Source organism: Budorcas taxicolor, chromosome 23 (genome assembly GCF_023091745.1).
Source record: "Budorcas taxicolor isolate Tak-1 chromosome 23, Takin1.1, whole genome shotgun sequence".
NCBI classification, from domain to species: domain Eukaryota; kingdom Metazoa; phylum Chordata; class Mammalia; order Artiodactyla; family Bovidae; genus Budorcas; species Budorcas taxicolor.
Window position 1 is genome coordinate 20879257 of NC_068932.1, and position 18246 is coordinate 20897502.

The window sequence follows — 18246 nt, forward strand, 5'->3', positions numbered from 1 at the left end:
ACATTTCTGGACTCAGCTACTAGCTCCATCATTGATTGGCTGCTGTGACCATAAAGCAAGTTATTTAATTTCTCCATAGCTCACTTCTCTCATCTTTTAAAAGGGAATGACTAACTACCCACCTCACAGGGCCACAAGTAAGTATCAAATGAAATGATTCTTGTGGATTGGCTTGCAATACCTTTTGGCTCCTCTTGCTGCACTTACAAGTACTTTCTCCTGTTTCTGAGTGAAAGCACATCTGTAGTTTCTCCACGAAATGGCCTATCCCAAAGAAGGCAATTCCAAAACAACGACCCGACATTCTAATCTCCAAAACATCCCGCACACCTTCTGTTGGCGTGGGCACAGGGATAGCACAGCTCAGTGGTGCCTGGCGGTGAACATTTCCTATCGGCGTGCCCATTGGCTGAACCCCTTGCGCGCGTGCAGATCTACACATCAGTGCATCTACTGTGTGTGCGGGCCCGCCCGCCCGCCTGCCCGCCCGCGGGGAGACCCGCAAGCCGGTTCAGCAGTCCCGGGTTAGCGCCGCGCCGCTGGTGGGCGGGGCGGGGCCATTGTTCCGCGGCAGACCGAACCGCCCCCCGCCCCCTACCCCGCATCCCCGGCGCGCTCCGCACAGGGGGAGGCGGGGCTTCGCCGCGCTCGCGGCCCCGGACCCGGGCTTGAGGACACGTCTCCCCGCCTACGCGTCTAGACGAGCGGGAAGGTTGGGGTGGAGGTGTGCGGAGTGGTCGCCCGCGTGGTTTCCCCACTCTTTCCCGGGAAGCTTCCCCAGTGCCCATCCATTTGCGAATTGCCCGGGGCCAGTCCTGGGCTGGCACGCATCCCCGCGCCATTCCCCGACTGGGCCCTCTCCCTCTTCCCGAGCGCCTCCGAGGCGGCAGGGTGCCCGGTAGAGGCCCAGCGGCCGGTGTAAGAGAAGCCGAGGAGGAAGGGAGGGGAGGGGGAGTGAGGAGCTCGCGGCGGAGGGAACAGCAGATTGCGCCGAGCCAATGGCAACGGCAGGACGCGGTGGCACCAAATTCCCTTCGGCCAATGACGCGCCGGAGTCTACAGAAGCCCATTAGCATTTCCCCAGGGGCAGGGGCAGAGGCAGGGGCTGCGGCGGCCAAACCGCGGTGTGTCTGCAGCATCCAGTTCTCGCTTCTCCTGCCCCCAGCACGCCTCGGCGCTCTGTCTCCTCCCCTCTCCCGCCCATGCGGATCTCCCACGGTGAGCCAACTCTGCGCACGTTGCCCCTTGTTGGCAGCGAATAAAAGGGGTCTGAGGAAATACGAGACCCAGTCACCGGCTGCCAGCGCTAGCCTTTAAATCCCCAGCACAGCAGGTCGGGTCCGGACACCGATCCAGCGCGCAGCGTGCAGCGGAAGGTCCCGAGCACAGCGCCGCGGATCGCCACGCATCGCCACGCAAAAGCAGGCTCAGGAACTAGACTACACTCAGTTCGGACTGCCCCGAACTCCGCTCCGCAGTCTCAGCCCCGAGAAAGTGATCCCGGTGTCCGAGAGCCCAGATGCCGGCCCACTTGCTGCAAGAGGAGGTGAGAGCTTCCGAGTAATGGCCCCCAGACCCCGGGTTCGCCGGTGCTGGTGGGGCTTCTAGGTGACTCATGGTGAAGAGTTGAGATCACCGCGGGAGAACATAGCCATCTTTTGCGAGTTGTACTGCCTTCAGTTTGTTGGGAATGGGGATTGTAATTTGCAAACTTAGGTCTGCAACTTTGGTTTCTTCAGCTTTAAAGAGAAACCTGGTCCCGCCGGTAGCCTTCTGTATGTAGGTATGCGGGCTTTCCTTTGTGTGCTCGTTGGGGTGTGAATGTTTCACTCCTCTTTCTTATTTCCCCTTCACCTTGAGGTTTCACCTCCTCTCCCCAATCTCTGCATAGTTCCTGGGGACTTCCCTGTCTTCCGCCTTCCCTCAGGTAACCTGGATATTGGGACCAGGTCTATGCCTATCCCCCGCCCTTCCCCCAGCTTGACTAGGGAGTGAAGTGGTCCCTACTACCTCCACGTGTCCTCTCTCTTGACCCTCCACTTCCTCTCCCTTCCAGATCTCTAGCTCCTACACAACCACCACCACCATCACAGCACCTCCTTCCAGGGTCCTGCAGAATGGAGGGGGCAAATTGGAGAAGACTCCCCTATACTTGGAAGAAGACATCCGCCCTGAAATGAGAGATGACATCTATGACCCAACTTACCAGGATAAGGAGGGCCCAAAGCCCAAGCTTGAGTATGTTTGGAGAAACATCATCCTCATGGGTCTGTTACACTTGGGAGCCCTGTATGGGGTCACATTGATCCCCACCTGCAAGATATACACCTTTCTCTGGGGTAAGAAGTTCCCATGTCCTCCCGACCCAGTGTTCCAGGTTCTCTCCACTCTTTTAGTTAAGTAAGATATTACATAGAGTACAAACACCAGACCCTCCAGGCTGAGGTTTTCCCAGCCATTTCTCTTTGGTGTCCTGAGAGGCTGGGTGGCCTGGGAACAGAGCCTGGGTGGGGGGTTGGGATGCAGGAGCGTCCACTCTGGGGGATCTTTTAATTTCGGTGTTGGGGCTGGAGCCCTGAGACCATGGGCCTCAGGTTTTGAAATGAGCAGAGCTATGCCAGAGAGTCAGCTTTTTCTGAAAGAGGTTTTCTGTTTTAAGTCTTTTGCTTGACTGCTTGTCCCAGCTCTGCCAGCCAGGAAAGAATTGAGGTCCCTACCTGGGAGGCATGGGGACATGGGACTCGATGAGTGACTTCAGGGGGCTTAAGCTGAGTCTGGTCATGGGGTATTAAGAACAACGGCTCAGGGAGAGAGTTAGTAGTAGGAGAACAGAGTGGTGGTCATCCACAAACTTATTTTGCCCTGACCCTTGGCCCTTTCAAGCTCCTTGGTTACATAAACAGATGAAGAAGGCTCCTGTGTAACCTAGTTTACACAGATGATTGATCTGTGACTCTGTGTAGGTCTCAACTGTACATGCCACTCAACAAAATGTTCTTACAATGAAGTAAGGTTCAAGAAGTGTTCCATGTCCCATTCCACACCCATCCTGCTCCAGCCATTCTCTCCCAGGCCCCGGGCAGCCCTGGCCTTCAAGCTGCTGCAGTGAGGGGAACAGTTCCCAGTGTATCCCTGACCTACCTGCCCTTAGCTCAGCTCTTTCAGGAATCCAGGGGCTTGGGCTGATAGCAGGGCCCTGCCGCCTGCACACATTCATGTGCTCTGTGGGCATTCCCACCTCTGCCACTATGAGTCTGGCTTGGGAAGGGGAAAACAGAGAACCCTAAAGACCAGGGATGGGAGGGTGGGGCACATCAGCACTTGCTGAGAGGGGCAGACCAGAACTCCCCCTCCAGAAAGCAACTGTAGGTCTTCCAGAGCAGTCTTGGGTATGGGGTGCTTGCAGACAGCTGCACTCTTAGAGGGGAGTTACATAGAAGGGCTGGGGGGCCAAGTTTCAGCCAAGTCCCCCAGAACCTCTTTGGTCTAAAGGTGGTGGATCTGGTCTGTGGAGCTTTTGGGAGGAATCCTCTTGGTAATCCATGGACAGAAATGCAGCTGGGTAGATCCCCTCTCTCAGTTTTTCAAGGAACACACTGGGGACAATAGTACTGTTTTTTAAGATTAGAAAGATAGTGCTTTTTTACATGTGTTTAATTGCTGGGGCCAGCCAGGCACCGACGAAATCGTTTCATCTGCAAACCAGGAAGGGCTCTTATTTTCGAGGGGAGGGGGACATCTGTTCCCTAGTCCGAGAACCCAGCAGAACTTGAGTTCTGGAATTTCAGTTCAAATTGAGGAATCAAAAGCAGGACAGGGATTTCCCAGGGAGGCTTTGGGCTCCTCTCTCCACCCCTCCTCTCCAGTAGAGAAGTCTTCCCCAGGTGTTTGGTGAAGGTGTTTGGTCACCTGCGAGCCCCTTCCAGCCCCGAGAGTCCCTGAAAGCCTCGTAAAGTCCTGAGCTTGACCAGATGCTGCTGCTCACTGCTTTCCCTCGGCTGCTGGTGCGGGGGCAGAATGCTATCCGCAAACCAGGGCTGTGCCCGCTACCTTTTTGGTGCCCTGCCCATGGGTGTGTGCTGTGCCTTTGGACAGGAAAATGTGCCACATGGAGACTGGATGGTGACTTTTATACTCCTGTCCCTGGGCCCTGTGGTGGATGGCTTAGCTGATGGAGTGACTGGTTTGGTGTGGGGATATCAAAACTCTTGTCTTAAGGAACAAAAGGGGGGTGGGGGGAGGATCACAGGTCCTCAGAGTTCAGGAGCTTTGCTTTACTTTTTCTTGTTTTATCCCTAAGAATGGTGTTAAATTAGCAAATGGTTGTGATTCCAGCATTTCTCATGACTGAGCAGTTTTGGTGTCTAAGAACCACCTTGAGGGAAGGGCTGAAGAGCCATCTCTGGGTACACTGAGGGACCATGGGCCAAACTTTTCCAGTCTCTTTCTTAGGACTAAAACTGAGGTTTTGCTTAACCACCAATTTGGACTTTAATAGAGAATGAATTTCCAACTGACCCAAAGCCTTCTAGTAGATAGGCTTAGAGGTGCTGATAGAAAAAGGCACCAGAGGGTTTGAGTGCTTTTTCCAACTCCTCCGTTAATGCAGGGATCTTAGGTACTTTTCTGAGTCAACTTGCCAGGGTCTTCTGTGGCATGAAACAACCCTAGGAGCTTCTTTGCTTCTGAGCTGAGTGCTTCTTCTTTTGTGCCCAAAGACCTTTTCCTTTACCCTTGGTGACTGGTGGGCTGTGGCTCAACTGTCATCTATCCAGGTGTAGATGCAGACAGATACGGCATCTGAAAGGCTATTACCACATGCCCGGGGTCCAGCAAATCACCTAGGGCCCCAACCCAGTCCAGAGGGCTATGAGTAGAGGAACTCTCACCAGGACAAACGCTGGCTCCATGGCTCTCCTCCTGTCCTGTAGGAGAAATTGGATAGGGTAGAGGAAGATGGGTGGGGTGGGGGCTTGTTTAGGAAACTGGCATCTGTGGCAGGAGAAGAACACAGAACGATTTGTTACAATCTGCAGTGTCTCCAACTGCAACTAAGTTCAGTGGCCACTGAGAATCTATTGTTTCTAGCCACTTCCCCAGGAATGAAACATTGTCAATAGTCACTGCTCTACCAAGGCCTCAGCCCCTGCCTCCCTAGAGCTATTGAGCAGAGGAAGGTGGGTGGCTGTTGGGTTGCCCAGCAACCCACCTCCCAGTTAGAGACTCTATTTGGTGCCTGGAACCTGCAGGCCTCCAGGAAGGTGAGGCAGGACAGTGTTGGGCAACTTTGAGCCCGTCCTGCCATAATCTAGAATTAGCCTTGTCAGCTGGAGTATGGGCTGGCAGAGGGATGTGGCAAAGGCGAGACATATCTGGCGAGACATATGCCACAGAACTGTGGGCATATATCTTGGGGAGGTGGATGGTATACATCCTCGTGCCAGACTTCTGGAACACGAACCACTTTGTTGAGACAAAAATCTAGTTTCGAGCCATGGCTCCATTTCCTAGCCATGTGACTACAGATAAACGCTTAACTTCGCTGAGCATCTGTTTTTTCAGCCGCAAAGGGAGGGATCTTAAACTCCTTTCAAGGTATCTAGTGAATCAGAAAACATAAAATCCTTGGCGAAGCTTAAGACACTGCAGCTATGACTGATGTGCAGGGTGAATTTTCCCCTCCTGTGGCCACATTGCCTGCTAAAAGGTTTTTGGACCACTTGGTAAATAGTCCTAGTTCTGAGCCCCCTTAATGTCCCCTAGAACCCAGGAACCCTCAAATGGGTCAGTGCCCAGACTATACTGTCTGTTAAATATTTTAATACCACCCTTGCCTATGGGTCTTAAGCACTGCTGTAGTGGTCTGTGGTCCTTAAAACGTTGAAGAAAGTTAGCAGAAGGTCAGAGGGGAGGGGACTTGGGAGAATATCCCTCATGACTGAGAATGCCAAGTGGCCGGGGGGTAAGAGCCCTCTTCTCTCTTGCCTTTCTGAAGTTCCCCGGGACTCCTAAGCTTATTCCAGCCCCTAGGTTAGATGATAAGAGGGGGATGATATTTTTCAAGTGATTAAAATCAAAGGAGCCTAAGAGATCAAGGTATCCCTGGAGTTCAGGGAAAAGCAGATTCTCACCGGGAGCCTACACACACTCTGACCTGAGGAAACCATCATGGAAACACTTTCCCAGGTGAGTGACTGCCTGCCCTGTCTTATCCTGGCAGTGTTATTCTACTATATGATAAGTGCCCTGGGCATCACAGCAGGGGCCCATCGCCTGTGGAGTCACCGAACCTACAAAGCTCGGCTGCCCCTGCGGGTCTTCCTGATCATCGCCAACACCATGGCGTTCCAGGTGAGAAGCCAGCTGTGCTCAGCTCTTTTTCTCCTCACTCTTTATCGATGAGCCGGTGGCGGAATGGAGGTGATCGGTGCCTGGAGAGGGACAGCACCTGGACAGCCACTTCACTTTCCTCTCTCCTTGTGGTTAAGTTCAGGTTCAGTCCCAAAGTCCATAAAACATAAGGATACTTCTGAGTGACTGGCAGAGGCAAGAAGGAGATAAAGAGGAAATATTGTCAGTGTGTAGGGTCATTTTTGCACCTCTGTTATCACCCAGTCTGGCTGTTGTGGTCTTTCATAAGTGTATAAGGCAAGAGCTGAGCCTGGCTTCATGGGCAGACATTGGACAAAACATTCACAACTCTGGGTGGATGTCTTAGGACTCTGTCACAATGGGGTTGAAGTAAATGTTTCACAGATTCTTCTTTTAAACTCTGTTGTTTTCAGGTAAGATGATCAAATGCTTTTATAGTGCTAAATATATGTCTGGCGCTATTCTAAGCACTTGACATAGATTGCCTCATTAAACCCTCACAACAATCTTAGGAGGTAGGTACTATTGTTATCCCCATTTCACAGATGGGGAAATTGTGTCACTGAGGGTTTAGGTAGACCAACATTATGGTCCTTTTAATGGGTTACCAGGCTGCCTAAGTCAAGTGTTGAGGTTTGTTGAAGCAGAAAGTTTTTGGCAGAGATAGAATGAAGGGGACTGGAGAAAGCGAACTCACAGTTATTAAGCAGTAGCAAAGGGCAAAAGATAGCATGTAGTGAGGGGCCTAGCTTGGAACAAGAGGAAAACACAAGGAAGCCCAGTTAGTCTCCCTCTCCATGGCAGTATCTCACAGTTGCATAATCATCTCTGCCGTATGCCTTAATGCTTCAAAGGCTCCTGATATTGTCCCCACGGGGCAAAAAAAGGAAGCGAGATTGGCACACTCTATGGGATAGAAAGAGTCCCAGAGGCCATTTGGGAATGTGGTCATATCGTGGTTTATCTGTCTGGTTTTTTCGAGTTGCATCAGAATGGAGCTGCCCACAGCTTCATCCGTTGACCAGGATGCTAAGACACAAGGTTACCTGCCTCCTGTTATCCACGCTCAGGGATTAGGCACCCCACACCCCATTTCTTGCTTGAAGACTTGGCAGTGTTCCCTCCTGATGAAACTCTGAGCCCTGTACCGTCTTCCTGCATTCCACCCACCACATAACCCTCGAGAAGCAGCTAGCCCTGTTCATGTGGTCCTGAGACTTGAAGTTGCTTTTCCACTTACGCTTCAGAAGCAAGTTTAAGGAGAGGAGGCAGCCCCATGACTTCTCCTTTGGAGCACCAACTCCTAGGTATTTTGTGAGGTTGGGCTGAGAGCTGTGGGCTCTGGAAGATGCCTGGCAATTGGAATTCCCCTGAGAGGGTGTCTCTCCACAGGCCTTCATTCCTCTTCTCTGTTCCTCTAGAATGACGTTTTTGAATGGTCCCGAGATCACCGTGCCCACCACAAGTTTTCAGAAACGGATGCTGATCCCCACAATTCCCGACGTGGCTTTTTCTTCTCTCACGTGGGTTGGCTGCTTGTGCGCAAACACCCAGCTGTCAGAGAAAAGGGTGCTACGCTAGATTTATCCGACCTAAGAGCGGAGAAGCTGGTGATGTTCCAGAGGAGGTGAGTGACATGATGATGGAGCTGGGGACCTGGCATTTGTGGACTCCCTTTTTTCTCCTAGGACTTGTCAACATGAGCTGAGAAATTTACTTCGTTTCCATATCTCAGATTATAATTTAAACCCCTAGTTTTTAATAGCCCATGGGCCCAGAGCCATAGACTGTTGTTTCTTTTTCTATGAGCTACCTAAGCCAGTTAAATTCAACAAATGTTTGTTGATGTAGGACAGTCATGGATACAAAGCCAAATGTGTCATAGTCCTTACCTTCAAGGAGTTCATAGCTTATTGGGGAGTGGAAGGATAAGCCAAGTGTCCAAATACCTATGATACATGGCAAAATATTTTCCATAGCGAGGAGAGGCACAAAGGGGAAGGACACCGTAGAGTGGGGAACATCAGGAAGGGCTTATGAAGAAAGTAGCTTTGGAATCCACTGATGGATGGCACAGGGCAGGTGGGTGGGGGGACAGTGCAAACAGAAAGAGCTGAAGCGTGTTCCTGCAGCAGAGTCCTGCTTGAAATACAGGGTGTGGTAGGAAAAAAGACTAGCAACAGAGACTGATGCCATTGTTATGGAGTCTTACAAGCAGACAAGGTTTAATTCAACCCAAGCAATAGGAAACCATGGAAAGGTTTTTGAGCCAGAAGGTGGCATGGTTGGAGGTGTAGTAGCTAGAAAGGTAGCTGTGGGGTGGATGAGAGAAGGCATTGAACTAAAGAGGTGGGGAAGTCTTGGGTTTCCGTGCAGGGAAGTGGTGGTAGGAATGGAGAGGAGCTGAAGGCGGCAGGGGTTACTAATGATACAAGAGTAGCAGACTTAACTGCTGAAGGCACCTAGGAAATCAGTTCCCTGGTAATGTCGAATGCTTGCTGTACCTTTGGGAGGAGGAAGAAGGAACAGGGCCTCCAAAGGGACAGATCTGCTGGCATCTAGGACATTTGGGGTGCCTCTCTGAGGGAGAAGAAGAGGAAGGATGAGAAAGATTCCTGGCTAGCAGGAGATGAAGGCAACATACTAGACAAAAATTCTGGTGGCCCGGTGGTTAAGATTCCACACGTGCATGGGGCACGGGTTCTATCTCTGATCCAGGAACTAAGATCTCCTCGTGCCACCTGGTGTAGCCAAAAATAAATAAATAAATAAAAGATTGACTTAAACATAGATTCTGCAAAGAGCACTGCTGAAAGGGAAAAAAAGCCCAAAGGCAGAACTGAAAAACCTGGGAAGGAGAACTCAGTCTGTAGCTTGGACCCTGTCTATTTCCCTGAAGTAGTAAAAGAGAGCAATGGATTTAGAGTCGGGAGATGAAGCATTCCAGTCCTTGCTCCACCACTTCCTGGTAGTGTGACCCTAGAAAAGTCATTTAACCCCTCATGAGAAGTATGATAATAACACTAAATTCTCGGAAAATTTCCTTGCCCATTCCCTCTTGTTCGGTTGCCTGCCACACCGTGTTCTCAGTGTAAAAGGGACAGCCCAGCCCTGTGAGAGTGGAAAACCAGGTAGGTCTCAGCATCCTCTGTCCACTCACTGAGCGTATGATCTCTCAATGCAGGTACTACAAACGTGGTGTCCTGCTGTTGTGCTTCATCCTGCCCACACTCGTGCCGTGGTATCTATGGGGTGAAACGTTTCAAAACAGCCTATTTTTTGCCACCTTTCTCCGTTACGCTGTTGTGCTCAACGCCACCTGGCTGGTGAACAGCGCTGCCCATATGTATGGATATCGCCCTTACGACAAGACCATCAACCCCCGAGAGAATATCCTGGTTTCCCTGGGAGCTGTGGGTAAGTCAGCAGTCCACAGCAAGACCACGTCTAGTGGTCTGCTGCTTAGGGTATTAGGTTACGAGCCAGAAAAACTAGATTTACCTGTTTTATGACCCCTCTCCATATGTCATTCCACTATAAAACTAAGGGACAGTATTAGAAAACCCTTGAAAGTGAAGCAACAAGTCCTATGTAAAGAGAAAAGGGTGAAAAATAACAATGCCTTTAATTCCAGGTTTAGGAGCAAGCCACAAGATGCTATGATGAGCCCCTTTGGGCTGTTCTCTTCCCAGTCATCTCTGATCTGGGTGGTAGTCTTGCTTGGAGCAGGGAATGCATAAATAGAAGAGTAGGGTCCTCTGGGTGGCCAGGAAGCCTAGTGTGTTATATTTAGACGTGATATACAGAGCAAATACTTGTCGTTTAACTCAATAAGCTTCTCTCTTATCACCTGCCTGTATTCAGAGGGGCAATATTTGAAGTGTATCACATGCCTTACTGCCTGGTGATGCCAGTATGACAGACATCAAAGCAGCTGTTGGTGGCCCTTTATCACCACCTACCACTCTCTTCTCTTATCCTTTATTTTTCTCTCTTCTGTTTCTCTGCTGGGAACACTCCCTCCCCACAGTGTGACTTAGGAAACTCCCAGTAAAGCAATTACTCACTGACCTAATGCTGACTAGTCAGGAATTTATATCTCCCATTCCTGTTCAATAGCCAGACAACAGGGTTCTGCCATCTGTCTCCATTTTCTTTTTCTTTTTTTTCTGGTCTGTCACTCTTTTCAGCTAAATATGGACCTTGACTAAGGCCTTGAATTAGGTTTCCTTAGGCAGACCCCACAGCCTCTTCCAGTGATCAGGGCTTCTGGTCATCCAGCATAGATAGATAACCTCCCTGCTCCACACATGGACATAAGCCATGGCCTAGCTGTCACTCGGTTCTCTTTAAAACCTTCCTTTATACTCTCAACCCTGACCATCTTTTCCGTTTTTATTACTCTCTGTACTAAAGACATTTTTTCATTCCTTTTTAATTTTCATGCATCTTTCCCTCCTTCCAGACACCGTGTACTGTTTACATATTCTTACTCTGAACCATGTTTGAAATCAATCACATTATAGGCTATTTTCATAGAAAACCAGTGAATGTCATGGAAGGTTTCTGGAATGAGATCAGTCCTGTACTACAAACCGATCTGTTGTGAGCTTCCCCAAGCCTATTCAGAGTGGCTGTCAGTATCTCACTTATCGTTCGTTCCTTCATCCCTGTTGCTCCCCACTTATCACTTCACCCTTTGTTCTCTGGTTGCCTGTTTCCCCTGCTTCCCTGCCATTCTAATCTTGTTCTTCTTGAATTACCTCCCCACCCCCAGTCACATGCTCATCTTCTCTCTGCCAGAGCTAACCTCCCCGATTGAGCCTCTCTTGGCTATATCTTGCTGTTCCAGTTACAGAGTCTCATCCTTCTTTTGCCCACTAACCTTCCTCCACTTTCTTTCCTCTCTTGGCACCGTGTGTGTGTCTGATTGTTTTAAATCTGATAAGTGTGGGCCTAGCTAGTGCTTAGACAGAGCCTAGTTGCAAAGTCATTTATGGAAATTCGCGATCTTCCATCAGTACCTTTAGCCTTGGGGTTATCCTACCCTCCTACTCAGCTCACATTGAATAAATTGATGATCCACACTGTGAATGAACCTTGAGATGGTGCCCTGGATGGTGTTATTCCCATCACAGGACTTCCTTCCTTGTTGGTTATCAATGTCATTATTACTGTACTGGGGCTCTTTCATCTTCAAAGGGCTCAGCACACTCTTTTATTAGCTATTCTTTACCCCAGCCTCATAAGGGTATTGTTACTGAATGTGGTTCACAAAGAAGATCCTGCCTAGGACTGGAGAACTCTGTCTGTGGAGTTTCCACAGCTTGACTCATTACAGAAATTATTCTGAATCTAGAATTTCTTTGATTTTCCTCTGTCCAGCAAAGTGAACTGCTTGTTTCAGAAGTTTAGAGGTTAGAAGGAATACCTAAGCTTTTTGATTCTTATTCCCTCAGAGAGCTTCTGTTTTATCAGCATCACTGCCAGGGTGAAAGCTCAAAGAAATAGGAGCCAAAACAGTCCACTCTGAAACAGTAGAGGCTGAGGAAACTTAGGCCCCTGGGCTAGGCCTACTTTCTTCTGACTTTTGACTGTGTTGCCCAATTCTCTTGGTACCTTCAAGAGTGCCCATGCGGTGGGGGAAAGTGTACTTCTTTGCTCATCTTTGTAAGAAACCCAGTAAAAGTTCTTCATTCTTGACTCTCTCTCCACTCTAACACATGCACATGTACACAGAGCCTTTAGGGTCTTATACCAATATGTAGTGAAGCTCTGGAGTTTTCTAGTCTAAAACCCATTCCTACTGATAGCAGTTTCTCTCAAATCATCTTATCTTTTCAGAGAAACTGCCAGCCCTTCTCCCACAAAGGTTCCCAGAGAGCCATGATGACCAGGTTCTCCCCAGTCATTTCTGAAGATGCCTCTGAGGGGATCTATCTGGTTCAGAGTTTAAAAGACTAGCTGCATTCATTCATTCAACAGCAACAGGTTTCTACTAAGTGTGAGGCATTCTGCTAGGGAACCAGAGTGCCAAGATCAAGCAGCCGGCAATCCACAGTATAGCTGCTTAACTTTTCTCTGCTTTTGTTCCAGGTGAGGGCTTCCACAACTACCACCACACCTTTCCTTATGACTACTCTGCCAGCGAGTACCGCTGGCACATCAACTTTACCACATTCTTCATTGATTGCATGGCTGCCATCGGTCTGGCTTATGACCGGAAGAAAGTATCCAAGGCTGCCGTCTTGGCCAGGATGAAAAGAACTGGAGAGGAAAGCTACAAGAGTGGCTGAGTTTCTGGTCCCTTGGATTCCTTTTCCAAAAGCCAGCTGGGCAGAGGTTTAATGTTCTGTTTATAAACTACTGAATAATGCTACCAGGATGCTAAAGATGACGTTAACCCATTACAGTACAGTATTCTTTAAAATTTTCTTTTTAAATTGAAAGCCAACAACTCTGCCTTTATGATGCTAAGCTCATGTTCTTATTTCTTCTCTTATCTTCTTTCTCTTCTGTTCCCATTATCTTTCCCTTTGTTTTGTCCCTATCACCTTCCTTTCTCTTTCTCCTCATTGCCCCCAAGGCAAGCAGTTGGTCAGTCATTGGTGGGTTTCCAGCTTCCAAAGCCTAGACGACCCTTCTGTACTCTAAAACAAGTGGCCTTTGCCCTGGCTGACCCTTTCCTTGAGCTGTCTGAGCTTTAAGGTGGATGGCTCAAGCTAGATATATGACAGAATCTTCTGGGAAGGGCCCTGATGATCTTCGGCCCATCTTGCTAGATGAAATGGAAAAATAACTTTATTTTGGCACCAAACTGCAAAAACAGGTAAATTGTCAGGGGAGAGAGTCAGCATGCATGGTGTGATTGATAAATAGGGTGAGTTGAAGTGGGAAACAAGGCAGGAAGCTGCTGCTGTGATCAGACACCCCTGTCTGCCCATCACCCAGCATGCTCCCTTTCTCTCCTGACTCTGGGAAATAGCTGTGGAGCAGGGCAGTCCTAGAACTCAAAAGCAAATCTCAATGTCCTGATATACTTTAGGCTGAGGATAAAGAAGAAGCATTTAGTTTGTGGTAAAAGTGGTCTCTGCTGCAGACGAATTGTTTTCTTTCTTTCATAACAGGAAGATTTCTTATTCTAGATAACAAGAAATCTTGAGGTTGGTTATTTCCAGAATTGCTGACTCCAGCAGCTCAGGAAATTGTCAAAATTCTTTCATCTTTCTACTCTGCCGTCTTGGGGATATTGGTCAGCTCCCCTCATAGTAAGAAGGTGGCCACAGCATTTTGAGACTTCAAAAAAAAGAGATGCGTTGGTGGTATGGTGGTGAGCATAGCTGCCTCCCAAAAAAGAAAGAATTTTAGGAGGTGGAGTTGGGTCAAACATAAAGCTATATATACATGGGTACTTAGGTTGGAATATTAAAGTAATTCTCTCAGAGTATTTCCCTCTGAAAGAAAGGGGGCTTGAAGAAGAGGAAGAATTAGCCAGGTTGCCTCCTTTCCTCTCGCTGCTGGACAGGAGATGGAGAGGTTGAGGGGCGGGGTCTGTAGGCAGTTCCTGAGATAAGGTTACAAAAGAAAGGCTCTGAGATCACATTGCTGGGGGATTCAGAAGGTTACTGAGTAAGTTGTTGGGTGTCCTGATATGGAAGCTGGTTATACAAACAAGTTAGATGTTGGGTTCATTTCATTAATTCCACTTTCTCCTTGGATTGAGAAAGTATTCAAAGGCTTCTCCCCACAGTGTTGAACCCTTTCACTCATTCCTTCTGTTAATTTCTAGCTAAAAGTATAGGACTGGCTGGGGGCTGGGGTAGGAATCTCTTAACTACCCTATCAATTCTTGGCTCTGCCCTCTCTGTCCACTTTCTCCTGCTGGTTCTATCTCCTTGATGTTTCCTTCATTCTCTGGACAGGCAAGCCTCTTCTGTGCGTATTCAGAGGCAGTGACGGCTACTGCGGTCCAAGTCGTTGCCTCTCTCACCAACAGAATGGTCAGGGTCACTGAATCACTGTTTCTCTTTACAAAGTTGAGCAAGCTGCCACTTTCACTTGGCCTCCAGAGTCTCCATCTATATCTTTGTGCTCCCTACCACACTGATGACTCCAGACGAGGCTGGCAAACCCTGCTAGAAACATCCTGGGCACAGGCATTCGCATTCATGAGGCACGGCCGAGCCGAATGCTCATGTTGTGCCAGAGCCAGCCATGGAGCCAAAGAGGATTTGCTTTTAGTCTCCTCTGTCTGGGTCAGAACCAGAGAGCATGCTGGATGCCCCCTGCTTACTGGGTAAGCTGCCTAGCCTGAGTCAGTGCTCCCAGCGGACAGTGCAATGCTTGCAGAAGCAGGGGGAGCCTAGCCTTCACTGGAAAGCACAAGAGGCAAAGGCAGGCTCCAGAGTGCCTCACTCAGAAGGTGGCCCCAGCCCCCTGGAGGGAGCCAGGGTGCACCGCAAGACCTTGACTGAGGCTTAGGATGTGAGATGCCATGAACTTTGCTGAACAGTGTCTCTGTTCAGGAAACTAACCAGCATTCCCCACAACACAGTCTAGGGCCGACAATAGTTTAGAGGAGTGTTGGAAGAACCTTGGGTCCCTTTGTCCCTGTAACCTCAGTTGTCAAGGCAGAAGCCTGGCTTTATTCCTATTTAAAGGTTGAAAATATACAATACCAAATGCTCTGCCACTGTTGAGCTCCAAGGATGGAAAGGAGGAGAGCATTTCTTCCTGTATTAATTGGATAGATGGAGGCTACAGGGCTTGGGCTAAACTAAAGGCATCCTTGTCTTTTGAGCTGTTCCTCTCAGTAGGGAAAAAAAAAAAAATCTAATGGAAGATCACTGTAGATTAGATCCTCTGACTGAAGCACCTACCCCTTGGAAATGCCTGTGGGGTAGTTTTAATTCCACAGGTCATCAGATGCATGCTTTACAACTGATGATCAGAAACAACTTATCTTTCTATTCTAATTGTATTCCATGGATCTGATCTATACCATGACCCTACACAAGGCTGGATGGTGTCCTTGGGCCCAGGGTACTTGTACTTGTGTAGGTGGGGGTTGTCTACTGAGTAAGGAATACTGTTTTTAAGGTTCTAAAGCTAAATTCAAATGATGCGGTAATGACCCAGAAACTCAGATCTGATGGTGTCTGAATTTCTAACAGTCCTTGCTTTGTGGGTATGCTGACAACTTATCTGGATGCCTTACATCTTTTCTAAATAGTGTTGCCTCTGAGCCTGTTCTGCTCCCTCCCTGCTCCCTCTGTGGAGTCCCTTTGCACCCCAGAGCCTGCAGAAGTGGCTGGTATAAAAGGGGGCCTGGCTAGAGAATGAGCAGTATAGCTGTTTGCAGGATTCCTTTCTGGGCTTCATTTTGGAAACTTTGCTTAGGGCTGTTTTTCTTAATTGCCCGCATTTGATGGAGGGTAGAAGGAATTTTGAATGTATTTGATTTATTATTATTATTATTTTAGATTAAAAGATGGTTGTAGCATTTAAAATGGAAAATTTTCCTCCTGGTTAGCTAGTATCCTGAGTGTATTCTCTATAAATGTAGCTCAAATGGGTCATCATGAAAAGTTCAGGAAAGCTTGATGTCAAAGTTACATGGGTGGTTAAGGCCAGGGCCTGTCCTACCACTGTGCCACTGACTTGCTGTGTGACCCTGGGCAAGTCATTTAACTATAATGTGCCTCAGTTTTCCTTCTGTTAAAATGGGATAATAATACTGACCTACCTCAAAGGGCAGTTTTGAGGCGTGACTAATGCTTTTTATAAAGCATCTTGGAATTCTCTTAAGTCCTGAGTATTTTTATAGTAGCAGTATCCACTGTAAAGTGTGTCCACCATGAACCACGTGTCCTGGATGCAATCAGGAATCTATATGGTTCTCTCTGAGAGATTGAATAAATGCATCAGATAAGGGGTGGATAACTAGCCAGACAAAATCGGAGAATGCATAAACTCATTGCCATGGAAACATACACAGGATACCTTTTCCTTGATTGGGTGGGATTTTTCCCTTTTCATGTGGGATAGTAGTTATTTGTGACCTAAGAATAATTTTGGAATAATTTCTATTAATATCAACTCTGAAGCTAGTTGTACTGATCTGAGATTGTGTTTGTTCATAATAAAAGTGAATCTGATTGCCCTGTGTCTGAGCTTTTTGGCTGTGATTCAGTCTCTTCACCACCTTTATGTCCTGTTCCTGTACCTTTAAGAGTGAAAAAGAAGTAGAAACCGCAATGGTTGACTCATACCCCAGTAACCTGCCCTGCCCTCCTGCCCTTCTAGGGGTAACTTTAGGTTAAACTCAGCCTTGGCAGCAGGAATCCAGGAGTCTGCTGCCATTAGATAAAACACGTTAACACCCAGCAAGCACTTTGGGTCTGGGGAAATACCACGTCTCCTGTGTGTCCCATGGTCACATGAGCCCAAAATAGAGAAACAGAGAGGAAGGGAGAAGCAAGAGACACTCTTTGGAAAGCAGTTCTGTACCTGGCAAGCCAGGCTGGGCCATCCAGGTCGTTCATCTGAAATGGAAACAAAAACGTCTCTCGGGGGAATAAAGCTTCCTGAAAATGCTGATTAACAGCAGCAGGAAGACAGGAAAAAAATTAAAAAGCTTGTAAATTCCTGGAATAGAAGGCTTCATGATCATTAAGGGGAAAAGGTTTTTAGCTTTTACTACCTTATCTGAGACTGGAGAAGGAAATGGCAACCAGCTCCAGTATTCTTGCCTGGAAAATCCCATGGACAGAGGAGCCTGGCAGGCAACAGTCGATGGGGTCGCAAGAGTTGGACATGACTTAGCGACTAAACCACCACCACCTTATCTGAGAATCTGAGTGGAAAAGAGAAGGACATTTTATGGTTTGAGAGAGCTTCATTTTCCAACAGGAGCTACCCGGTCAATGCCTGGGCTTCTAAACATTCACCAGAACCAACCTCCCTCACTTCTTAATGTAAAGTTAACTCACCTTAGACAAGAAGCAAGATTCTCTCTGATTCTGAGCATCCAACATCAAGTCTATATTCACTGAGGTCTTGCCAGACCTTAATAAGTTGATGGTGTACTTTCTTAATATCTGGCTTTCCACCCCTTTCCCTCTATTTTGTTTGAAAGGTTCGGGTTGGGAATTTTTTTCCTGTTGCTCTGTAACTGCCCTGTTCCTTCCAAGTCTTACCTTTGTCTTGGAGACAGAGACACCAGCCACATGTAAAAATGGCAGTTGCTATAAACTAAAGCCTACTTAGAATGATATATTTGTGATACCAAACTCCTTGGAAAAGTTCACAGATGTACCATGTTCTATATTAGATAGAGGGATTGAGGCCAAGCCTCAACAGAAATCCCGCAACCTTTTGGTGCTGGAAATCTGAGTTCTAAGTCCACCAGACCCGCAGATGCCATGATAACATTTACAATAGCCAGGCACTGTAGCGAGTACTTGACAGTGCATTTTCTCATGGTATGTGAAGTAAGTGCTCTGATTACCCCAGTTTTACTGATGAGGCAACCGAATTCACTGGGAGAAAAAACACTGTGTGGCAGTGAGCAACAATTCTGTGATCCAGTTCCAGGAGTTCACTCATTAACTGCTCTTCATATGAGTGTGAAGTAGACAACCATCTAAGTAAACCTGTAGTGCACAAATCTCATATGCAAGTAGCTGGCTGGTGAGATGCACTTTACACAGAGGCAAAGCCTGGCTGCAGTGGCAAAGAGCTAAATTTATTCAAAGTCAAATTGCAGAAGCATTCTCTGGTCCAGAAGAACCCAACTCATGCCACCTCATGACCTGTTATAACATTGAACCACACCTGAGTTTTAACCTCTCTGACAATAGAAACATATCTGAC

General features: G+C 48.0%; 1 protein-coding gene across 1 annotated transcript; it reads left to right on the forward strand.

Annotated features, from left to right (window-relative positions):
- Window positions 1-1101: 1101 nt before the first annotated feature.
- On the forward strand, window positions 1102-16539 carry SCD (stearoyl-CoA desaturase). The gene is made up of 6 exons (XM_052660861.1): window positions 1102-1546; window positions 2057-2339; window positions 6221-6351; window positions 7794-7999; window positions 9557-9789; window positions 12469-16539. Exons 1-6 carry the CDS (start codon window positions 1520-1522, stop codon window positions 12666-12668), a joined length of 1080 nt encoding a protein of 359 aa, XP_052516821.1. The 5' UTR covers window positions 1102-1519; the 3' UTR covers window positions 12669-16539.
- Window positions 16540-18246: the final 1707 nt, after the last annotated feature.